Source organism: Aotus nancymaae, unplaced genomic scaffold, assembly GCF_030222135.1.
Source record: "Aotus nancymaae isolate 86718 unplaced genomic scaffold, 86718_ANA_hifiasm-v0.15.2.pri h1tg000040l, whole genome shotgun sequence".
NCBI classification, from domain to species: domain Eukaryota; kingdom Metazoa; phylum Chordata; class Mammalia; order Primates; family Aotidae; genus Aotus; species Aotus nancymaae.
The window spans coordinates 123941391-123966608 of NW_026988454.1; the positions used below are offsets into that span (position 1 = coordinate 123941391).

General features: G+C 40.3%; 1 protein-coding gene across 2 annotated transcripts in view; it reads right to left on the reverse strand.

Moving 5' to 3' along the window:
• ZFAND3 (zinc finger AN1-type containing 3) overlaps positions 1–25218 on the reverse strand; it is a 336913-nt gene that overhangs the window by 23432 nt on the left and 288263 nt on the right. For both annotated transcript variants that reach the window (XM_021665509.2, XM_021665508.2), the window contains one exon: positions 13661–13828. In XM_021665509.2, the coding sequence (XP_021521184.1) occupies positions 13661–13828 (168 nt within the window). The remainder of the gene's footprint in view (positions 1–13660; positions 13829–25218) is intronic.

Genomic DNA, 25218 nt, shown 5'->3' on the forward strand with positions numbered 1-25218 from the left:
GAATTCTACCAGATATTCAAAGAAGAATTCGTACCAACCCTGTTCACACTATTCCACAAGACAGAAAAACAGGGAACCCTTCCTAATTTATTCTATGAAGCCAGTATCGCCCTCATGCCAAATACAGGAAAGGACATAACCAAAAAAGAAACTACAGACCAATATCCCTGATGAACACAGATGCTAAAATCCTTAACAAAATACTAGCTAACCACAACATATCAAAAAGATAATCCACCATGATCAAGTGAGTTTCATAGGGATGCAGGGATGATTTTACATATAAGTCAATAAATTAGATATACCACATAAACAGAATTAAAAACAAAAATCACACGATCATCTCAACAGATGCAGAAAAAGCATTCAACAAAATCCAGCATCCCTTTATGATTAAAACTTAGAAAAATCAGCATACAAGGGACATATCTCAATAAAATAAAAGCCATCTATGACAAGCCTATAGCCAACATAATACTGAACAGAGAAAAGTTGAAAGCATTCCCTCTGGGAACTGGAACAAGACAAGAATGCCCACTCTCACCACTCCTCTTTAACACAGTACTGAAAGTCTTAGCCACAGCAATGAGACAAGAGAAAGAAATAAAGGACATCCAAATTGGTAAAGAGGAAGTCAAACCGTCACTGTTTGCTGATGGAAGATATGATTGTTAACCTAAAAAATTCTAAAGACTCCTCTAGAAATCCCCTAGAACTGGTAAAATAATTCAGCAAAGTTTCTGGATACAAAATTAATGCACACAAAATCAGCAGCTCTTCTACCAACTGTGATGAAGCTGAGAAGCAAATAAAGAATTTAACCCCTTTTACAATAGATGCAAAACAACAACCAAACAAAATAAAACTTAGGAATATACCTACCCAAGGAGATGAAAGACCACCACAAGGAAAACAACAAACACTGCTGAAAGAAATCACAGACAACACTAACTAATGGAAACACATCCCATGCTCATGGATGGGTAGAATCAATATGATAAAAATGACCATACTGCCAAAAGCAACCTACAAATTCAGTGCAATTTTCATCAAAGCACCACCATCATTCTTCACAGAACTAGAAAAAACAATCCTAAAATTCACATGGACCAAAACAAAGTCCGCATATCCACAGCAAGTCTAAGCAAAAAGAAAAATCTGGAGGCAACACATTACCCAACTTCAAACTAAACTATAAGGCCATAGTCACCAAATAGCATGGTACTGGCATAACAAAAGGCACACAGAGCAATGGAAAAGAACAGAGAACCTAGATATAAACCCAAATATTTACAGCCACTGATCTTCAACAAAGCAAACAAAAACAAAGTGGGGAAAGGACATCCCTTTCAACAAACGGTGCTAGGATAACTGGCTAGCCACATGTAGGAGAATAAAACCGGATCCTCATCTCTTACCTTTTACAAAAATCAACTCAAGATGGATTACAGACTTAAATCTAAAACCTGAAACTATAAAAATTCTAGAAGATAACATTGGAAAAACCCTTCTAGACATGGGCTTAGGCAAGGATTTTACGACCAAGAACCCAAAAGCAAATGCAATAAAAACAAAGATAAATTGCAGGGACTTAAACTAAGGAGCTTTTGCATGGCAAAAGGAACAGTAACCAGAGTAAACAGACAACCCACAGAGTGGGAAAAAAATCTTAACAATCTATCCATCTGACAAAGGACTAATATCCAGGATCTACAATGAACTCAAACAAATCAACAAGAAAAAATCCCACCAAAAAGTGGGCCAAGGACATGAACAGAAAATTCTCAATGCAAGATATACAAATGGTCAACAAACTTATGAAAAAACGCTCATCACTAATGATTAGGAAAAGGCAAATCAAAACCACAATGCAGTAATACCTTACTCCTGCAAGAATGATCATAATCAAAAAGTAACAGATGTTGGCGTGGATGCAGTGAACACTCTACACTGCTGGTGGGAAGGTAAACTAGTACAACCACTATGGAAAACAGTGTGGAGATTCCTTAAAGAATTAAAAGTAGAACCACCATTTGATCCAGCAATCCCCCTACTGGGTATCTACCCAGAAGAACAGAAGTCATTATACAAAAAATATATTTGCACATGCATGTTTACAAAAGCACAATTTGCGATTGCAAAAACGTGGAAACAACTCAAATGCCCATCAATCATGGAGCAGATAAAGAAACTGTGGTGTGTGTATATATGTATGTATGTATGTATGTATGTATGTATGTGTATGTGTGTGTGTGTGTGTGTGTGTGTGTGTGTGTGTGTGTGTGTGTCTACTCAGCCATAAAAAGGAATAAATTAATGCCATTTGCAGCAACCCGGATGAGACTGGAGCCTATTATTCTAAGTGAAGTAACTCAGAAATGGAAAATCAAACATTGTTCTCACTCATAAGAGGGAGCTAAGCTATGAGGATGCAAAGACATAAGAATGACACAATGGACTCTGGGGACTCAGGGGAAAGGGTGGGAAGGGGGTGAGAGATAAAACACTGCAAATAAGATGCAGTATATATTGCTTGGGTGATGGGTGCACCAAAATCTCATGAAGTATCACTAAAGAACTTACGTAAATAAACACTACCTGTTCCCCAATAACCTATGGAAACAAAAAAAAATTTTTTTTAAAAGAGGGAATCACAAGAAGAATCTATTAGGGTGACTAAGAGTACCCAGTAGCAGGTATCTGCATACAATGTGCTTAACATAAATTAGTTTTAACTACACATTAAAAGTCTTTGAAAAAAAACATGTCTTTGGTAAAACTTTGTAATTTATTATTAGTCTGAAAGAAAAGATTTTAAAAAATCGATTATTTTGACTAAATGCTAACTACTTCGTGTGGGTGTGTGTGTGTATGCATGTGCGTATGCATGTTTACCATAACTGACCTTATTTGGTGGTTCTGCTGCAAAGGCTCCATACAGGGGTCCCAAGTCCTGGACAAGGTTTTAGAGGCAGAACTAACAAGAGGTTAAGAGAGTCTGGTGCGAGATCGCGCCATTGCACTCCAGCCTGGGTAACGAGCGAAACTCCGCCTCAAAAAAAAAAAAAAAAAAAAAAAAAGAGAGTCTGGTGAATTTGGAAGAGAGACCAAGAAATGTAAGTACTTCAGAAGAGATATGCTGGGTTCAGTGGAGACTACGGGGCAGGAAGATGTGACAGGGAGGTGCAGTGAGTGTGGCTGAAACCCAAGCTGAAGGAACGAAGGAGCAGGCACTACCATGAGGGGTCCCTGAGCAGAAACTCTTCAGCAGACCTTGGAGTTTAGTTCAAGGGCTACATGGAATACCACCATTTAGCATACAGGTGAGATCTGAGGTGAAGGACCACCTTTCCGATCTTGGTTTTCTCATTTATTTAAAAAAAAAAAAAAAAAAAAAAAGGAGATGAAACTAAATGATTACTAAGGCTCCTTCTAATTTTGGTGGTATATGATTCTATTATCTACACATAGATTTTAATGATTTTGCCTTTAATTCAAACAAAGCATTTCTAAACATCTCCCAGTGTGGCTTGCTTTCATCACCTCAAGTGAATATAACCTAGGACAGCATCTTGGGTGTCTCTTAGGATACTGGTTTAAAGTTAAGAGGGCCAATGTTCAGGTTGCAGGCTTTCACCACTCTAGCTAGACACACGTGGCATATGACTATCAACATAGGGAATATGCTTCATTTTGCAAACAGAAATGAGTCTATGGGATGACAAAACTCTTTAGAACACAGCTTTGTTCACCCATTAGAGGCTTACATAGTAGCCTACCATGGGTTAAATAATCATCTGTTGGGCTGGGCGCGGTGGGCGGATCATGAGGTCAGGAGATCCAGATCGTCCTGGCTAATACGATGAAACCCCATCTCTAGTAGAAATACAAAAAATTAGCTGAGCATGGTGGCACATGTCTGTAGTCCTAGCTACTCAGGAGGCTGAGGCATCAAGAATCGCTTGAACCCAGGAGGTGGAGGTTGCAGTGAGCTGAGATCGCGCCACTGCACTCCAGCCTGGGCAACAAAGTGAGACGCCATCTCAAAAAAAAAAAAAAAAGTCATGTGTTTTTGGTGAATGTATTTGACCATTTCCCATGTTTTCCTAGAATATATTAATCAACTACAACCCGGGGGGAACAGCTATGAAAAATCTATAGCTGAATCATACTTAATGATGAAATACAATGTTTTCTACCTAAGAGCAAGGAAAAGGCAAGGATGACTCAACACTTCTATTCAACATTATGCTGGAGGTGCAACAAGGCAAGAAAGAAAAATAAAAGGCATACAGATTGGAAAGGAGTACTGAAAACTGTATTTGCAGATGACATGATCATGGATGTAGAAAATTCTAAGGAACTGAGCACTAACAAGTTAAATTTAGCAAGCCTGCAGTATAAAAAAAAATCATACAAAAATTGACTGTATTTCTAAGTGGTAGCAAAAAAAAAAAATCTAAAAATAAAAATTTTAAATTCCACTCACAATATCATCACAAACTAAAATATTTAGGAATAAATTTAACAAGATATACATTGAAAATATAAAATGTGGCTGAGAAATTAAACACCTAAATAGAGAGACATATCATACTGCTAAGCTGCAATATTAAGATGGCAATTCTGTGAATCTTTTTGTAAACATGGTTAAAAATTTTAAGTGTGAATAGACTTAATAAAAGAAGATATATGAGTGACCAAAGAACATATAAAAAAAAATCTGTTCAACATCATTGGTCATTAAGCAAATGTAAATCAATATACCAAAATGAGATACTATCACACAGCCACTAGAATATGTAAAGTTAAAAAGACTGACAATATTAAATGTTGGCAAGGATAGGAAGAAACTAGAACCCAAATGCCCTGCTACTGAGAATATAAAATGATATAAGCTTGGAAAAGATCTTGGACAAGTTTCTTAAAATGTTAAAAGCACACTTACCATTTAACCTTGCAATTCTATGCCTATGTATATACCCAAGAGAAATCAAAACACATGTCCACACAGACTCGTGAATAAATGCAGCTCCATTCATAATGGCCCCAAACTGGAAACAAGCCAAGTGTACGTCAACTGGCAAATGAATAAACACATGTGGTATATCCATACAATGAAATAATACTCAGCATTAAAGAGGAACAAACTACTGATATATAATATGAATGAATTTCAAAAACAACATACTATGTAGACAAAGGACTACAGACTGTATGAATCCACCGATACTAAAATCCTAGAAAAGGTGAAACTATTGCAACAGAAAGCAGATCTTAAGTGGTTGGCTGGGGCTGGAGTGGGAGAGAATAGGGATCAACTGAAAAGGGGCATGAGGAAACTTTTTGGGATGATGGAAGTATTGTACAACTGAATTTGGTGACGGCTGTACAACTTATACAAATCTACTAAAACTCATTCAACTTCTGAAAAAAGATTTTAAAAAGAAATAAAAAATGTAATAAGAACTAAAAAAATTAGGGTCTGAAAAAAGATTAAAGAAATAAAAAAGTAATAAAACATCCAGCTATAAAATGGGCGAATTTTATGGTACGTAAATTATTTCTCAAAAAGCTGTTTTTAAAAACTTATTAATAACAACGAATTAACTAAAACTATTTACTACTGGAACTAAAATAAAAAACACTAATAATTCACTTCCTTTTACAATAATCAATTTTTCTCCCCATAAAAAAAAAGTATTCTAAACAGGATAACCTATCCAAATAGCTTTGGTAAAATTATTATTGTGCTGTTACTGCCACTAAGATTAGACTACCGAAGTAGCTGCAAGTCTGCTAAAAAGATGGAAACTTACCTCACGCCTTGGGACAAGGGTCTTCTGGCATACCTGTCAGTAGGGGATGGTGGGGATGTGACACAGGCTGCAGTGGATGTACCCTACACATTCTGTCTTGTAAGAAGAGCTCAGTCTTTGATACTCCTTTGCTTGAAGGGGTATCAAACATGAAGGGGAGCTCTTCATATTTCTGACATCTCTGTATAGCCCTGTCAAAGGACATAAGGTAGGCTGGATCTCTGGGACAGCACTGCATTAATAGGCTAAATACATGGAGTTTGTGTTCAGTAAAAGGTTTCATTTATTTTGCTTGAACATCTCAAGTTGCAATTTAAGAGGAGAAGCAGAGGGACTAATCTATTTGGTTTTAGACTGGAACACTTAAACATCAAAGATTAAATTGGGAATACAGATAGCATACTTATGTTTAGGTAAAAGCACAGTGAGAGTGAAGGGAAGAGTATAGCAAAGGAAGAAAATTTTCTCAGAATTTGCCTCAAGATATCTAATTACCCTTAGCTCTCACATATGTAATAACTCCCATTAAAAGGTTGTGGATTTTTTTTCCTTTTGGGGGGATGGACGGGACACCCCCTTCTCTTGAGTTACAGGTAACACACACCCCAATTGTTGCTGTCTTAGGAGTACTGGAGAAGCTTTAATCTTTTATCACCCAGACTCAGCATAAAAATAGGAGTTCCTAATGGCTGGAGTCTTTTGCTTAACCATGCTCTCTCCCTGTAACTCACTGTAGAGCATGGACTCTCCACTCAATGGCAATAATGATAACACTTCACCATTCAAATCAGTTTTGGTCATAATAAAAGATTTCAGGTGTTTCTCTGCATAGCAGGGTTTTTCTGGTCAATCTAGTCTAGAACACTGTAAACAGAATAAGGCTTTTTATAAGAACATATTGCCTCGCTTTCTTTTAGAGACATAGGACAGAATGCCAAATGTTCCTGACAGGTTCACACTTGGATGAGAATTAAAATTAAGGCAGAGAGATATGGGCTGATTTCTGATGCTGGTGAAACAGATCAGCCTGGTAATCTCATGTCCCCAATATGCTTCCTAATCACTGCAGCTCCCTGCCCCACTGTAGACCTTGGGTATGGTATCACTGTTTTTCATTGTGCAGTCCCCTGCAGTGGCAGCAACAGTTTGACACATGCACATTCCTTTCCACTCAATCAGTTCACATTCTCTCTAGATCACCGCCTTAAAAAGATTGAACAACCTCCATGGCTTTCTGACATGTTTAATTTTTCTAAAAGTCAGATTAGATCATGTTGACCATATTTAAAACTATTGATGCCTTCTCACTATAAACCAACATCCAAACTCCTCAGCCTGGAATCTGGAATCCTTTTCCTCCCTTTCTAGCAGTCTGCCCTCACTTGACTCCAAGACTTCATCCAGTTGAACAGAGGCCATCTCCTAAACACCAGCTTTGCCCAAGCATCCCCTTTCCCCACATCTGAGTCCCAACTTTCCTTTAAAGCCCCAGTTGTAGAACCTTGTCCAGAATCTTGAGTTGGAATTAATCTTTCCTTCTCCATATCACTATAATATAGGCTTTTACCTTGGTAAACGCTTATGGTGGGCTGTTCCAGGTGTCAGTTGTTTTATGTACGCCTTCCTCTTGGGCCCAGCAAATCCCTACTTGAGTGCATATTAAAATCATCTTGAGGGGTCCTTGGAGAAATGGCTGATTCCAGGATTGGGGAAATTTAGGCACACATGCTGTTATGCCAAAGAATAAGGAAAAGTTCTCAACCCTTCCCCCCATCACTGAAAAAAGATGGGAAGTATGTCACAAGAACACAGGAGCAAGCAGAAAATAACTTCCACTGGCTAAATCTCGGACAATCTGAGCACCAAAATAATTAAGTCCACTTGGTTGTCCATATCCATGGGTTCCACATTCAACAACCATGGACTGAAAAGGTAGTTAGGCTTATGATGGTTGTGTGCACACTGATGCGTATACGGATTTTTTTCTTTTTGTCATTATTCCCTAAACAACATAGTACATAACAATCTGCATAGCATTTACATTGTATTAGGTATTATAGGTAATCTAGAGATGACACAGTATATGAGAGGATGTACACAGGTTATGTGCAATGCTACAGCATTGGGACCTAAGCATCCTTAAAACTGGTATCAATGGGAGGCTCTGGAGTCGATCCCCTGCAGATACCAGGGAACAATTGTACTGTAATAAATCATAAACCGTTAAAAAAGATAAGAGCTCATGAGTCCATACCAGTAACAGATAAATAAATGGGGGAGAGAGGTGGCTTCACTTAGAGAAGAATGCTGAGTGCCAAATAGTAAATCATCATTTCGCAACCCTCCTAGCAGAGACTGGCTTACGCAAGAATCATCAATGGATGATGAATCTAGGGGAAATTTTTCACGAGGAGCAGAGTATTTACTTGGTCTTAAAGTGTTTTCCCACAGACTGCTTTATAGGTGCAAGGGGAAAAATAGTAACTACACAGTGGAGAAACCAGGTAATATCTTGACTAGGTGGGTGTATCAAAATTAACATCAACAATGAGGGCTGATGGACATCTGTGCCTCCCATAAAACCCTGAGAAGGACACATGATTATTTATGTAGTATTTTGGCTGAGAATTCATAGACTGAATCTAATTATGAAGAAATATCAGAATAATGAGTGCTCTATTAAAGCCCAAAATAAGGAGTTTTCTATTAAAAAAATAGGTGAGGGGAGGGATAGAAGGTTGTATTCTTTAAAAATGTCAATATCATAAAAAAACAGAAAGGCTATGAAAACATTCCCTGGGAACTTGTTCTACCAAATGAGAACTTCTGGGGATGGGTCCCAACAATCTGTATTTTAACTTGCCCTCCAGGTAGATTCTGATGTTCACTCAAGTTTTGTTTTTTGATTTTTTGTTTGTTTTTTTAGTTTTTTTTTTTTTTTTTTTTTTTTTTTTTTTGAGACGGCGTTTCGCTCGTTACCCAGGCTGGAGTGCAATGGCGCGATCTCGGCTCACCGCAACCTCCGCCTCCTGGGTTCAGGCAATTCTCCTGCCTCAGCCTCCTGAGTAGCTGGGATTACAGGCACGCGCCACCATGCCCAGCTAATTTTTTGTATTAGTAGAGACGGGGTTTCACCATGTTGACCAGGATGGTCTCGATCTCTTGACCTCGTGATCCACCCGCCTCGGCCTCCCAAAGTGCTGGGATTACAGGCTTGAGCCACCGCGCCCGGCCTGTTTTTTTTAGTTTTTAAGAGACATGGTCTTTCTCTGTCGCCCACGCTGGAGTGCAGTGGTAGACTCCTGGCAGCCTCGAACTCCTGGGCTCAAAGCCATCCACCTTGGCTTCCCAAGTAGCTGGGACTACAGGTGTACACCATCTCGCCTGGCAATAATTTTTCATTGAGACAAGGTCTTGCTATGTTGCCCATCTCTACAAAAAATAGAGACGGGAAACAAGCTGGTCTTGAACTCCTGGCCTCAAGGGATCCTTTCACTTTAGCCTCCCAAAGTGTTGGGATTACAGGCATGAGCCACCACACCAGGCCCCTACTAAAGTTTGAAACTACAGATCTAGACTGTAAGTTCTTAGATTCTACATTTCTAGCTGCTATATTCCCCCGCAAAAACCTAAGAAAATGCTTTCTCCATATGGTGTGACAATGAATGATAAGGCAGCAATAACCACTGAGGCACTTGGAAATGATCAACTACTCCAAAGACCTCAGCTAACACATCACTTCAGGTTTCTAAAGTGAATAGAAAACTTACTTTGAAAACAATAAAGGATGTCAGATTACTCTGGAGGTTAGTAAAAGCACTACTGTCCCCAAAGGGAGCATTATCCACTTAGTTTGTTAAGGCACCATCAATTGAAAATGTTAAAACTTATACACGCTCTTTGAATGGTATTTAAAAATTAGTTCTGCATTTCTAGAAAGCATTGTGCAGTGATTAAGAAGCCAAGAAGGCTGGGCAGGGTGCCTCACGCCCATAATCCCAGCACTTTTAGAGGCCAAGACAGGCAGATTGCCTGAGCTCAGGAGTTCGAGACCAGCCTGTGCAACATGGTAAAACCCCATCTCTACTAAAATATAAAAAATTTAGCTGGGCATGGTGGCATGCGCCTGTAGTCCCAGCTACTCAGGAGGCTGAGGCAGGAAACCGGGAGGCAGAGGTTGCAGTGAGCTGAGATCATGCCACTGCTCTCCAGCCTGGTCGACAGAGTGAGACTCTGTTCCCAAAAATGAAAAAAAGAAGCCAAGCTACGTGTATCATGCAAGATCTACTTAGAGAAGACAGCATTTTGGTGGCTGTGACGTAGCCCAGATTTGATGAAGATGGCCAGATTTCAGTAGAACATCCTCTAAGTGGCAATTCAGGGGAGAAGACTCCTGCAATGAGAATGAGGTGATCAATTTGCCTACTTAGTAGAAAATGAAACAAATAGATCCATTTTCAGGCAATTGTTTTCTATCTTAAGAAGTTAAACTACTGCAGATGCTCTAGGATGCAGGATACCCTTCCAGCCTGGCAACCACATGAGTTTTCTAATTGGCACCCTGAAAGATTTCATAGGAAAAGGTTGTTACTTTGGTTCTGTTGATTTAAAGGTTATCTAGTCACAGTGAGGCAGAGGAGAACTCCTCTTCAAAATTCCTCCTTATTGAAAGCCGATAGAGTATCCTGGCAATTAACAATTCCTATCACCTCTAGCTGTTCCTTATGTGAGAAGGCTCAGAATTCGCCTTACAAATTGCTCTTTTGAAGATCAAAGGGAAGCTGAATGTGTCTGTGTGTGCTCTCGATGAGACTGTAATTTAATGGAATTTTTAGAGAAGGCTTCACTGGCAGTGTTTAGATGACAGCCCTGGGGCAAAGGATTCAGGGGAGCTTGGCCACTCTTCCCTTTGGAGCATCTTCCCTGCCTTTAATTGGCACCTCATTAGAAATTAATGAAAATGACATCCTCTGTTCTTCCTGCTCTAGGCATCGAATGCTACAAAAAGGCCCATCACAATTCATAACACATTCAATTTATATAGCAATGGCTCTTAAGCATTATTTATGAGATGTGAATTTCTTGTCAGCAGTTAATAACCTGTACAGAATGGAAGGCGAATGGAAGAAAAGATTGCAAATATATATGTATAAAAAGATTTTCTGCAGTGAAGAAGTGTTCTGTTTGAGCTCAAACTACCTTCTTGAGTCTTCACTTTCAATAGTAAATTACTGTGTTATCCCCTCTCTAAAACCTTTCAGGGCAGTTAAACGTCTCTCTAACATCCATGCATCCTCAAGGAAATAACTGTACAACTCACCCTTTCCTAGAGATATCCAAGCAGGCAGGAGAAACACAAGAGCTATTTGTCAAAGACAGTCCCAGACTTTTTTTAATGGCATGTTCCCACTGTTGCCCTTCATCTTTCGAAAGGTGGCAGTTGACTCAGTCATTTTTCTGGGCACTTAAGTGTAATGCTCTCAGTGGGTCAAACTGAATGCCCAACTGTCTCTAGGAAAGTTACATCTTGTTGAGACTGCAGTAAGCTCAGGGCTTTCCTTTCCAACAGAAAAAGTCAAATCTCCCTATAAGCAAACTCTCAGGATTGGGCACAAGCCAAGAGAGATTACATGTTAGAACATTTAAAAAGGATGCATATTGCAGCAAACCCCCAGCCTCCTGCTCACAAAGGTGAAGACATGGCAGAGTAATCTATATTTACCGGAGATTAGACAAGTTGGCTTTACTTGGGTGAATGTGAAGTCATCTAACATATATTATTGTGTTTTTTTCAGCTGGGTGCTAAGACCTTAGGAAATTAGGTAGTTTGAGTCAAAGCTGAAGGGTAAACTGGGAGTTCTGGTTACAATGTCTTTAGATCTCAGTGCTAAATTGTGAAATCTCTTGTTTGCCTGACAAGGAGAAGGAAGCATTAGCCACTGCCAGGGGCAAGACAGTATACTTGACAGACCAATTGCTTGATCCGCTAAGGCAAATCCTGTGTAATATCCCAGGATTCAGTTACTTTCAAGGAGGAAACAAGAACAGAAGGTTCAGGAAAATCCCACAATTCTAACTGAGGAACAACCAAAGGCCTATGTTACAAAAGCAATAGCTAAAATGACCAGGTAGGCTCACAACACTGGTAACAGACTGAACTGCTCAAATTCCCCAAGAGTTCACATGACCAAAGCAAGAATTTGCAGATCACAAAAGATGAGACAGCCTCTTGAGTGTGGGGCGAAGCTGGTTAGCCAACAGAGTCCAGAGTTTCCTCAACCAACCACAGCGTCCCTGTGCTACATCACCAAGAATTTAAAATTGCCTGGCAGGGTTGATCAAAATAGCCTAAGAATAAGGTTCTGAACTCACCTGCGTCATACTGCATGCATCAACACAACTGAAGTCTGAAAACTGCTGTCAGCCTCTGTTCCCACCACCTATCCTAACCCTCTTTACAGTTTCCCAAAAACACAACCCTATAACCAAAACGCCCGAAAAACCTTATCTGGTAACATCTGGATTCCCCACGCTGGTTCCGGTTTCTGCAGTTGAATACGTACTTCCAATCTTGTGGAGTACCACATACACCAGAATATATAACAAACAAATATCTGGTCATGACAGGAACAACAGCTCCGACTTAGGTTTTTTTGTGTGTGTGTGTGTGCCATGACTCAGTTTTTATGATAAGCTAATATCCTCTCTCTTCCTTCTCATTTCCAATAGGGCAGATAATTGAGAACCGTAGCAGCAAAGGCTGCTGCTTCAGCAGACAGTGAACTTCCAGTGACTGTTGCTTGATAACTGCTGAGTGAACTATTTAGTCCTGACTGCCAGCAACAGTACTTGTAGGATATCTTCACTGTCCCAGAAATGAAAGGGGGCTTCTAAAGCTGACTTCTCAGAAAGAAAGAAATAGGATTCTCAGAGGCTAGAGTCAGGTCTCAAAGTTAGCCTGATGACAGCTGAATTGGTCCTCAGTTTTATATTATTATGTTTTAAAAGCAGGAAATAAAAACAAGTACAGGAAAACTATAAATCAGCCTAAAATAATGCCGCTATACAATTTTGTTCCTATGTGTCATGATACACGTGGTCAAGAAGAGAGAAAGGGTTGACTTAAGTTTTGTTCCACTGCAGGTAGGCCATCCCTGTGCAGCAATTCTAAAAGGTGGTATTACACTACAGAATACAGAAGGAAAGGTTACTGTAAAGCTATTTCAGACTGGGTATGGTGGCTCACACCTGTAATCCCAGCATTTTGTGAGGCAGAGAGACAGGAGGATGGATTTAGCCCAGGAGAAAAAAAGGGGGGCTATTTCAAGGTATTAACTGATTTGATGAACTAAGGTTCAAAAGAAATTTTCTAAGCAAAGCTTAATTTAACAGGGATATGGAGAAGAAATCTTCCATTTATCATAAACAGTAAGAAGCACATTCAAAATTAACTTAATATCTGAATTTTATGGTATATATTCCAGAATTTTGCTTGTTTGCTAAACTTCTAAAGTCATAAGTGAGAAAAAAACCAGAGTAATAAGTGGTGGGGAGAAGCTGAAAGCACTAAGCAGTGAGATGCAGCTCTAAGGAGATATGCATAAGAAGAGGGGGGTGCTTTTGTCTTTTCTGCACGTGTGAGAATAAAGGGTGTTTAGAAGCAAACATCCCGTACTTCCGATTTCTCAAGCCCCAAACCTATATAGCATGCGCTACTGTAGCAAACCTACAGTAGAATGAAAACTCAGAAGAATGAAAGACTTCAGCCACTTAATTTCCAAAGCTAGGTCAAGGTGTTAAGGATATAGTCTCCCCATCGTGCCACTGGGGGAGATGCTTACCACAGCGACACGATCCCAATTCCTGCTGCACCAGTTCCAGTTTGGTTTGGCACTGGAAGCACCGACGTCGACTCTTCTGTTTAGATCGACTGGTTTCCTCGGATCGTTCCGTGTTCTCCAGTAGTCGTGGCCGTTTTACGGGTGAAGCCTCATTCTCAGACTGTGAATCTGACCAAAACAACATATTTGGGGATCAGGATTAGTGCTTGGCCTGGCAAGCACAGCTGATTAATGTATTTCCAGGCATTCTCCTGACCGGCTACTGCCCTTGTCCAGGAAGGAACCAGACCCATGTGAACCAGCTCTGACTTGCTTGGATTATACTGTACAAACCATAAAAGCATATACCTTTAGTGCTGACTTCTAACAAGCTAGGCCTGAGCTGGAGAGGAGGGTGCGGGTGGCTCAACAAAAAATCAGTTCTATGTTGTTTTTAAAAATAGCTGAGATTCTATGAGGAGACCATTCCAGCTAAAAATGGGGTCCTGTCTTTGTATCCCCTTGCTGGGACCTAGATGCTTACTGCTTGTATTGTTTAAGTATCTTTTCTCGGGTATTCACTTGCCCTCAAGTAAACTGTAATTCTTTAGAGATGGGACTACGTCTAATGTATCTCTGTATCACCATGCTTTCACGACTCCGTTCCCAAAGCCAGTGTTTGATGAGTGATCTGTAATCTTTTACAGTAAATTACTCAAGTTTCTACTCTTAAAGACACAAAAGTCAGTTATAATACTGACAATTAGTTCAACTTGATTCAGAGTGAATGAAGGGGCATCCCTGCTGTGCACAAGAAAGCTGCCCCACGATCTCCACCATGGGGTGGTGCAGGAGCAGCACTGGGCACTCCACCTTGAGGTGAAGCCAAAATGGCAGGTGGAAGGAGGTGTACTGTGTGACAACTGTGTCTTGAATAATCTGAAAAAAATAATTAAGATGCAATAAAGTTCTTATCACAGACAAGGCTGTAAATGACTCTTGCCTTCAAAAAACTGGGCAGCTCTTCGGGGCTCTGTATTCCTGAAATAGCTGCCTGCATACTCAGGATGTATCTCTTACCAAGTTCCAAAGTTGTTTGTGCTAAATTACCTCTAGAAGGGAATCTCCTAAACAGTCTTCTTCAAAATAATCCAGATGCCACACCTTCTCACCCCTGTCACCCCCACCTTGGTCTAAGCCATCACCAACTCATCAAGCATACAAGAGCCTCTTAACTGTCTCTCTGCTCACTCCCTTGTCTCTACAGTCTATTATCCACATAGCAGCCACATGACTCTGTTAAAAATCAAGTTAGAATTGGTCAGGCACGGTGGCTTATGCCTGTAACCTCAACACTTTGGGAGGCCGAGGCAGGCGGATCACGAGGTCAGGAGATTGAGACCATCCTGGCTAACACAGTGAAACCCCGTCTCTACTAAAAAAATACAAAAAATTAGTCAGATGTGGTGGCACATGCCTGTAGTCCCAGCTACTCAGGAGGCTGAGGCAGGAGAATCATATGAACCCGGGAGGCAGAGGATGCAGTGAGCTGAGATTGTGCCACTGCACTCCAGCCTGGCGACAGCAAGACTCCATTTGAAAAAACAACAACAAAAAATCAAGTTAGAATCATGTTACTTCCCTGCTTAAAACCCTCTAATAGCTTCCCTTCCCAAAGTAAAAGTCCAGATACTTAGTTTGACTCTTGAATGCCCTGCATGACTTGCCCCCCACCCAGCTCCTGCTGCTTTCCTTCCTTGCTTATCTATACTATTACTGTCTCCTACCTGTGGGACTTTGTACCTTCTGTTCCCTCTGTGGGAAACACTCTTCACCTAGATCTACATGGGATCTTATCTCTTTCGTATCTTTGCTCCAAAGTCACATTTTCATTGAAGGTTTTTTCCCTGATCATCACTTCTAGGTCATCAAATCCACATTCCTAGCACTTGCCCTCCTTTGTTTCCCTGTCTTTTATTCTTCCATAGCACTTACCTTTAACATTATGCCCTAAAAGAATGTAAACTCCAAGAGGGCAGAACATTTCACCTGCTTTGTTCACTGATGTGCCCTCCATGCCTATGGCTCAATAAGTATTTCCTGAATGAATGAATTTGTCTTCTAGGCAGTTCTAATGTTCTAATTAAAGTGGCTCTACTGAGAAGCCACAGCCCATAGGATGTATTTTAGTCAATGCTGTCCATATACCTCTTCCTAGCCTCCCTGTGTGTGAGGCAGACACAGCACTTCACCCAAGACAGTCCAGTGACCATCTTGGTCCCCCAGCCTCGCTGCGCTGTACTGGCATATGGAGGCCCTGCACCATTCTTAGCAACTACAGACTTCATTTTTCATCTCATTTAATTCGTCCAGTCCATTATGACATTGTGCCCCAACACAAACCAACTAAATAAGGCCTCTGATGAAAACAATTGAAAGCAAGTTCAGCCTATTTCCCAGCTCTGCTGAGTAAAGCCGTCTAGACCCAGTCAGTGTGGTGACTAAGGTGGCCACACACAGGGCAGGCTCTCTCCCTTCTTCTACAAGAGCAACAAGCAACAATTTAAATGTAAATCATTACAAAGCAGTCAGCGTAAAGAAATTCACCTCGTATGAGCCACACTGCTCTCGGGGTGGGGGTCCCTTTACACAAATTAGTAATGGCTCTATTTGTATTAATAACCCTATTTAGACATTTTTGGGGGGGGGTAACAAGAAAATTCTAGAGTAAAAACTGTAACAAAAATGTTTTTTTCTGAGACAAAGTTCTAAATTCAAAGCATCCTTATAGGAAGTTACTCCCACTAGAAGGCACGTGTCAGCGCAAGATGGGGAAGCAGTTGAGGCCTTTTCATTATTAATATGGTTAACATCTGGAGGGCCTTGGCAGAATGCCAGCATATCTGTAAGGTAACAAAAGACTGCTCAGACCCTGAGCCCCTTTCTTTCACATCACTGTGTCTGAATATGCAGAGTTCACATTTAGAGCTCTTTCTACATGACTCTGTCCCAAACTGGCAAACATACTATCTGTCTGCAAAGCACCCACCTCCATTTCTAAAACAAACCTTTGCTGTAAGAAGACAATTTAATTTCAGTGTGGCAATGAAGCTGGGGGAAAAAATAAAGAAAAAACAAAAAGAATTTCAGTGTGGCAATGTTATCCTTCAGCTAACTATGTCCAAATAAGTAAGGGAGTTAGATACGTAAAGAAAATACTTTTTAAAATATATGATACTATGGCTGAGGAATTCATATTTACATCATATCACAATCATCAGTCACCACCAAACAACCCACCCACTTTGATGAGACCCCCCTCCCTGCAAAGTTAGGAGGCCTATCCAGTCTTGACTTCTTTTTCTCTTAATTCCCCATCTCATCTGACCAATGGGCATTCAATAGCAACACTAAGGAATGTCTACATGGTCCCATGTTGAGATTTTCCTTGATCTATTCCACATTCATATGAAGACAATGAATTATTTGTTCTGAAGGCAGCAGGCATTGAATATTCTTGAACAGTGAGTCCTAAAGGAGGTTTCTGATGCTACCACAGCTTCTGGATACAATGTACTGGCCATCCTAAAAGAACACCATTGAGCCCTCGTCAGTCCTCTGACAATCAATGTCCCAGCATCTGTACAAGTCTATGACCAAAAGCATCCATGTATAGAAAGTCTGAGCCACAGGAAGCAGTCCTAGGTGATTCTAAACTAAGGCAGAAGAAATGTCTAGCAGAATGTGCTATGTTTTAGAATCAAGAACCTATTCCCAAGTAAGAGATCCACACCTTTGAAATTCTGGAATATGCCCACTTACTCTTACCTAGTTGATGATCTGTTAGATCCTCTCTAATGCTCCCTCCCACAAAGAAGGAAGGTAAATAAGCTTCCAAAACTGCTCACCATCCTCCACATGCTATTCCCCAGAAAGGTGACTATATACATGCAATTTCTTGGAGAGGTGAACCATTCTTTGACATTTTCTCACAAGTCAACTTAGTGTTTTACTGAAAAGCTAATGAAATAAATAGTAACCTAGAGGATCATCCTCACTTGCATAAGAAATTTACACTTCCTGTGCTAATTACTTAACGAAACCTTGTGCCATGGGGTGAGTTGCTTAAATAAGAGAAACAGATGTCCAGGGTAGGGGTTCTAATGACATGGTAATAAACTATATAATTCAACTATTCATTTATAAGTTTATGTCAATTAGAAAAAGACTATCAGGGAAAAAAAAAGATCCAAACATGGTTGACATTAAAGGAAACATCTACTGCCCATATTTGAATAAATTCAACTTTGAATTTACTTTTGCTCACAAATATCATTCCGTTACCCTGAAGCACTGCCAATTTCCCAAAAACACCGAACGTCTACTTGCATACTCTGAACTTGGGCAGTAACGGTTAAATATGGAGGGAGAGGTGAAGAGAAGTAACTTTTACATGCAACTTTAGCTGTCAGAAGCAGCAAGTCCTTGCAAGGAGAGCATGCTCATTAGCAGCAGGAGGAGGTGCCGTGCCAAGCTGGAAACCCTTCCCACCCCAGGAGTTAAGAGTGACTTCTAATTAAGGTCCTTCATAAAGGGCCAACAAAGCAGATTTTTTTTCTAGTATGCTTTTTCTTGAGAACATAATCTAGTGTGGATATCCCCACGCAGAGCTGCCATTCCCCCCATTCCAGGTTCTCACCAGACCCCTGCTTTCTCTGCCAATGTTTAATGGAATGAGAAAGACATCACATCAGATCTAGTCAGAGGAAACTCTGATAAAGAATTATACTGTGATTAAATGAGGAAGGAAAATCTTAAGAAGGATTTTGCCTATTTAGCTTTCTTGGTTTGAAAGTAACTGCTGCTTAATTTTCAACAGAGAGACAAGTACTATATAGTCTGTCTCTTGGTATCCAAGGGAGATTGGTTCCAGGAACCCTCAAGGATACCAAATTCCACAGATGCTCAAGTCCCTTATATAAAATGGCATAGTATTTGCATATAACCTACATACCCCCTCCCATATACATCTGACCCTTGAACAACATAGGGCTTGGGTGCTGACCCCCATTACAGTTGAAAATTTTCTAACTTCTGACTTCCTCAAAACTTAGCTAGTAAAAGCCTCCTGCTGGCCAGAAGTCTTACTGATAACAATGACAGATGATTAACACATATTTTGCAAGTTTTATGTATTATATATGGTATCCTTACAATAAAGTAGAGAAAAGAAAGTATTAAGAAAATCATATGGAAGAGAAAATAGTTTCTCGGCCGGGCGTGGTGGCTCATGCCTGTAATCCAAGCACTTTGGAGGCCAAGGCAGGCGGATCACCTGAGGTTGGGAGTTCAAGACCAGCCTGACCAACATGGTGAAACCCCATCTTAAAAAAAAAAAAAAAAAAAAAAGTTTCTCTTCCTTAAGTGGAAGTGGATCATCAAAGTCTTCATCCTTGTCTCCACACTCAGTAGGCAGAGGAGGAGGAGACAGAGGAGGAGTTGGGGGCTGGTCTTGCAGTTTCAGGGATGGCAGAGCAGAGGCAGAAGGAAATGTGCGCATAGTGGACCGGCACAATTGAAACCCATGTTGTTCAAGGGTCAACTGTACTTTAATCTTCTCTAGATTACTTATAATACAATATAAACACCATGTAAATAGTTGTTATACTGTGTTATTTAGGGAATAATGACCAAAAAAATGTCTCTATGTGCAGTACAGACACAAACATCCATTTTTTCCAGATATTTTCAATCTATGGTTGGTTGAATCCATAGATGGAGGGCTGGCTGTACAGCGATTTTAAAGTCATAGAACCTTCTGAAGAGAGGAATTCTAATTGTACTTTCCTAGCCAATCTCAGAAAGTAGTGGTAAGACTTTCAATTTAGGAATACAGTTTAACTGGAAGGCTTAACTGGAGACAACAAACAGAGCTACTTCTTTTAAAATTCTGTTTTGTCTCTGGCAGAAATTCACATTTGTTCCTTACTGTCACTGTTCTTGTCTTTATTACTCATGTTCTCTCCTGAAAATTTCCAAATAAATTGTGTCAGGCCTGTCAAAGCTGAATCTCAATCTCTCTTAATCTCCTGTCACCTTGCAGCTGGCAGCCTGCACATACCCCAGGCACTAACCACGGCTGTGGCTTCCTGACATCTCAGGCAGGCAGGATTTTAGGCCTCTGTACAAGCCAACACTCACAATACGGAATAGAGAGTGGGAGAAGCAACGTGGCAACAAAGGGAAGAAAGCCTTCTGCTATTTCCTTCACCCACACCTTCCCTTACTTCTATGAAAGATGAATCTGTTTAATCTCAGGCTCTCTGACAGCTTTTGAGGTTCTCAATCAGTTTTTTTAGAACCTATCACAGTCACTTGACAGACTGACATTTATGATCCCAACAGCCTGTGCAAACATCAGTAAGAGCAATAATTAATGAACCCTCACACATCATTGCTGTTTCTCCTTCAACCATTTAAAAGGAGCTTTAAGTTGGTAAAACCTTTGTCCACAAAAAATACCACATCGTCCTGGAAAAACTGATAAAAGAGGCTTGAAAAAACCCTGTTTTACAGGTACTTTCTCCCTGTGTTTCTCCTCATGCTTTGCTTTCAGGGTATATGCAGGGATTAGATTCATCCTCTCCTGACATTTTACTCTGTGTGCCATGAAAGACTTTAAGAGAGAAAACATCTTGCTACCCATTAAAAAAATTTTCCCACCTCGTTTGGGATTTTCCCTTCCTTTCTTATGTTCCTAATTATCCTAAAATAATATTGGAGTAACACATCTGTTGAAAAGCCATTGTGTGGACAGAGAATGAGGTTCAAGAGGCTGATCATTAAAATTTTGTGGAGAATGCCATCACCTTTATTTGATATGGAGATAAATCTAGCTTGAAATACTCCTAGGATGTCATATCCTACATTACAAACATTTAAAAAGTCAGTTGTTCACAAACTGCCAGGCAGTATAATTCCTAAGCATTAGTCTCCCTCTCCTGGTGGGAACACAAGATTTGGAGATCTGGAATGGCTGATCAGGAAAGCTGACTATCTTAGGAGTGCACCTGAGCTTTGGAGGTCTCTATCCTCAGTATGCTCAAAAAATACACGGCATCAGAAATCTTCTTGGGTCCTCCTGCTATCATCCACCAATCTGATTTTGGTCCTCCAGATAGCAATGCAGAAGCTGCTTCTGTGGAGACTTTTTAAACTAGAAGACAGCTTAAGGAACAGCAAAACACACAGAAGTCAGGAGTCATGATAAAATTATCATATGCCCTTCAGGAGATGACTACCCACATATCCCAAAGGTATGTTTTAAAGACTGAGATTAGGTTTCTCACTTCCTCATAGCCCATCTCCCCTCCCATTTCTGGTACACAGGAACTTGGAAGCTGATTTTGGCAGTACACCATGATACCAGAAACAAGTGACTATGAATTCATCAAAAGATCAAGCAGGAGAAGTTAACGAGCCATGGCGGAACAGCTCTCCATCAAACAGAACAACTTTAAATAAAAGTCATGGTACCAAGTCCAACAGTTTTAGAAAGCAAGGTTTTCCCTTCAACTCTTCTTTCTAATCTGTATGCCTTCTATTTCTTTTTCTTGCCTGTGCTGGCTAGTCCTTCTGGCATGATGTGGAACAGGAGTGCTGAGAGAGCACACCCTTGGTTTGTTGCCAGCTGTAGAAAAAAAAGCATTTCGTTTTTACCCAACTTTTTATTTAAAAAATTTCAAACATATTAAATTTCAAAATAATACAATAAGCACCTGTGTACACTCCATTCAGATTCAACAATTAATGTTTTATCACATTCCTTTAACTCGACTGTAATGGTTAATACTAGGTGTCAACTTGATGGGACTGATGGATGCCTAGATGGCTGGTATTGTTTCTGGATGTGTCTCAGTGTGTCTGCCAGAGGAGACTGACGTTTAAATTGGTGACTAGGAGAGGAAGATCCACCCTCAATGTAGGTAGGCACCATCCAATCAGCTGCCAGCACAGCCAGAACATAGCAGGAGGAAGAAGGTGGAAGAAGCTTGTTTCCTGAGTCTTCTGGTCCTCTTTCTTCTTTCCGCGCCAGATGCCTGCTTCTGCTCCTCCTGCCCTTGGACTTCAGACTCCAGATTCTTCAGCCTTTAGACTTTACGAGTTGCACCAATCGCTTCCCAGGGACTCAAGCTTTCAGCTGTAGACTAAAGGCTACACAAGTAATCTTGTGATCAAGTGATCCTGCAGACTAAAGGCTGCTCAAGTAATCTTCCTGCCTTAGCCTCCTAAGTAGCTGGGACTACAGGCGTGAGCCATCACATGTGGCTAATTTTTTGTATTTTTATTAGAGACAGAGTATTGCCATGTTGCCTAGGCTGGTCTCAAACTCCGGGCCTGAAGCAATCCACCCACCTCGTCCTCCCAAATTGCTGGGATTAGAGGTGTAAGCCACTGCGCCTGGCAGGAAAGGAATATTTAATTGTATACTTTCTCTGTTACATATTCAGAACCAGAAATCTAAAACTTCCAGCAGGCACCTGACAAGTCCACATGGAATGGCTGGAGGAATGGCCCAGGTAAAGAAGGTGAAAAGTAGGTACTGTGTCATCAGCTCAGTTTCTACTGCACCTTGCAGTTGGCAGGGGGGCAGGGGGAAGAATGTTCTTCCTCCAACTGCCTCCACTGCACCTCTTCCACATACTGGACATCAGGATATGGCTGTGTGCCTTGGCAAGGAGATGCTTAGGCAAACATTAGGAGATAAGCTTGCTACTAGTGCTTTCAATCACAATTTATTTTAGTCTGATGGTATGCTCTGTGACTGAAATTGTACCCAGAAGGCCACACAAGTCATTCTTCCAATTACCTCCTTTCCAATGGTCTCCTTGTCTTTTTCTCATTGCCCTTCACCTCCTGACTGACACCACACTGCTGTTAGTAGTTGCTATAAGACATCTCTTCATAGCTGCATTACTCAATTCTCTAAAATTCTTATTTTAAACCTAAGAAAAAAATTCTCCAGACTAAAAAACATAAAGTAAAAGCCCAGGAAGGTTCATTTGTAAAAATAACCACAATTTCATTTAGTGCAATAATATTCCCAGTTTACTTGATCTGTTTAATTTATATAGGCTTCTAGATTAATGTCTCCTCTGTCCAGGGCCATGACAAAAGTCAGTATCTGATTCATTATTTCTTAAGTGCCTACTGTGTGACAGACACTGGGCTTTGAACTAACAAATCAAAACCGAGTACAGTAGTGAGCTGTCCCCTCAAGGAGGCCACAATCCAGAAGGAAAGATACATACACACACACACACACACACACACACACAAATACAACTAGGGCCATACTAAGTGGTATATTAAAATATGAATGGAGTATAATCAACAAACAAAGTAAAAGTGATAAAGTAAAAGTGATAAACGCTGGGGCATGGGGTGCTTAAGAAATAGATGAGAGAAAAGTCAGACAAAATACCTCCTGGATTTAATTACTATATTTACAGGCATGTAGACAGACGATTTTTAGCTCATACCTGTCATCCCCACATTCTTTTCTCTTTGGCCTGTCTTTTGAATGTCGTTGGTATGTAAGTTGCTGCTCATCTACCTTCTTCTCTTTACCAAAAACCATCAACTAAATAGACCATTTCACAGTCTGGGAAGCAATGGCCCCTGAGGAACACCAGTCTGATGGGTTTTTAGGGAAATTAAGCCATTGTATCTCTTCTCCCTCCCTCTGACCCCAAGTGGTTCAGTTTTTTTCTTGGAGGCTCATGAACATCTCACTAAAATGTCAGTGGTCAGCTCAGTTTTCCTTCCATGATGTTTATTTGCCTTATTTACCTAATATTTCTGTCTGCTCAGATATACACATGGCTTTTACTGCTAATTTTTCTCTATTAGGAATCTTCCAAACCAATTTTCTTTTTATTATTAAATGTTTTATTTTGAGGTACCTGTAGGTTCCCATGTAGTTATAAGAAATAATACAGAGATCCCATGCGCCCTTCATCCAGTTTTCCCTAAGGATAACATCTCATAGAACTCTAGCACAACTTTACAACCAAGATATTGATATGGATATCATCAAGACACACAACATTCCCATCACCACAAGAATCCTTCTTATTGCCCTTTTACAGCCATGTCTACCTCCCTCTCTTCTCCACTGATCCCTGACAACCTCTGACAAATCAATTTGTCCTTCATTTCTAGAATTTTGTCATTTCAAGAATGTCACACATATGAATACATACATGGACTCATACAGTGTGTTTATAACCCATGTGTCCAAACTCATTAAAAAAAATTTTTTTTAAGAGACTGGATCTTGCTCTGTCACCAGGACTGGAGTGCAGTGACATTATCACAGTTCATGGCAGCCTCAAACTCCTGGGTCAAGTGATCTTCCCCTCGGCTTCCAGAGTAGCTGGGATTATAGGCATGACCCACCATGCCTGGCCTTGTATAAGTCTATTTTTAAAAGCCACTTATCACAGAAGGTGGATATGACAAAACAGATTCCTTAAAGTTCAGCTTCAGTACTGCAATAATGAACACTAACACAAAGCACATATTCTTTATCAGCACTTTTTAAATGCTCTTACATATATTAATTCATTTTGGTGTTATAACAAGGCTACAAGGTAGCTACTACCTGCATTTCACAGATGAGGAAACTGAGGCACTGGTTAAGTGAACTGTCCACAGTCACACAGCTAGTAAGGGAAGAGCAGCCTGGCCTAGAGTCCTTGCTCTTAACTACTATATAACCTGTCTTTGACAGTCATTACACTTAAAGATGCTACTTCTGCCTTCCCATAAGAGTACCTTATCACGAAGACAAGTTTCTGCTACTTTCTGTGTATATAAAGATCCAGCTGTCTCTGGGATGACGGCAGGGGACAGACCTGGGGCAAATATGGGAATGAAAACAAGTTCCCCTCCCTATTCCATAAAATTCCTCTTGTCCAGATATGATTATGACTTATCTAGGATATTTCTCTGTTGAATAACTCTACTCATCCTCCGCTCTTAGAATATTACTTATAAGGCTTCTCATATGATTTTCTTTCCACTCCTGGTAACTTTCTGAATTTCTGTGGATTGTAGTCATAGTACTTATTTATTATTTTCTGTTCTGATGTACGACATCATTCCATCAGTCATATCTTAGGCTTAATCTTGCATTTAGATACTTGCGTGTTATTTTTTAAAAGTTCATCCACAAAAGTTTCTTTACTGATTACTTGTAGGATGATACAAAAAAAATTTCTTCCCATTAGCACAAGAAAACCCAGATATTTTCATTTGGAATTTTATTGCTTTTAATAATCAGGTAAGGCAAAACATGTCTTCTCAGCTTTATATGGTCTGCACAGGCAGAAAACAAAGCTTCCTCTTCTCAACCACCCCGATAGTATCCTAACAGCTCATAAACCAGGTCTCTTTACCAAAAAGGCACAGATGAGGACGGGTTCATCTGAAAAACTGCAGCCACCATCCTTGTTTGTTAAGTGCCATTTCCACTGCACTAATTACTGAAAGGGCATCGCCAGGAGCTAAATTCC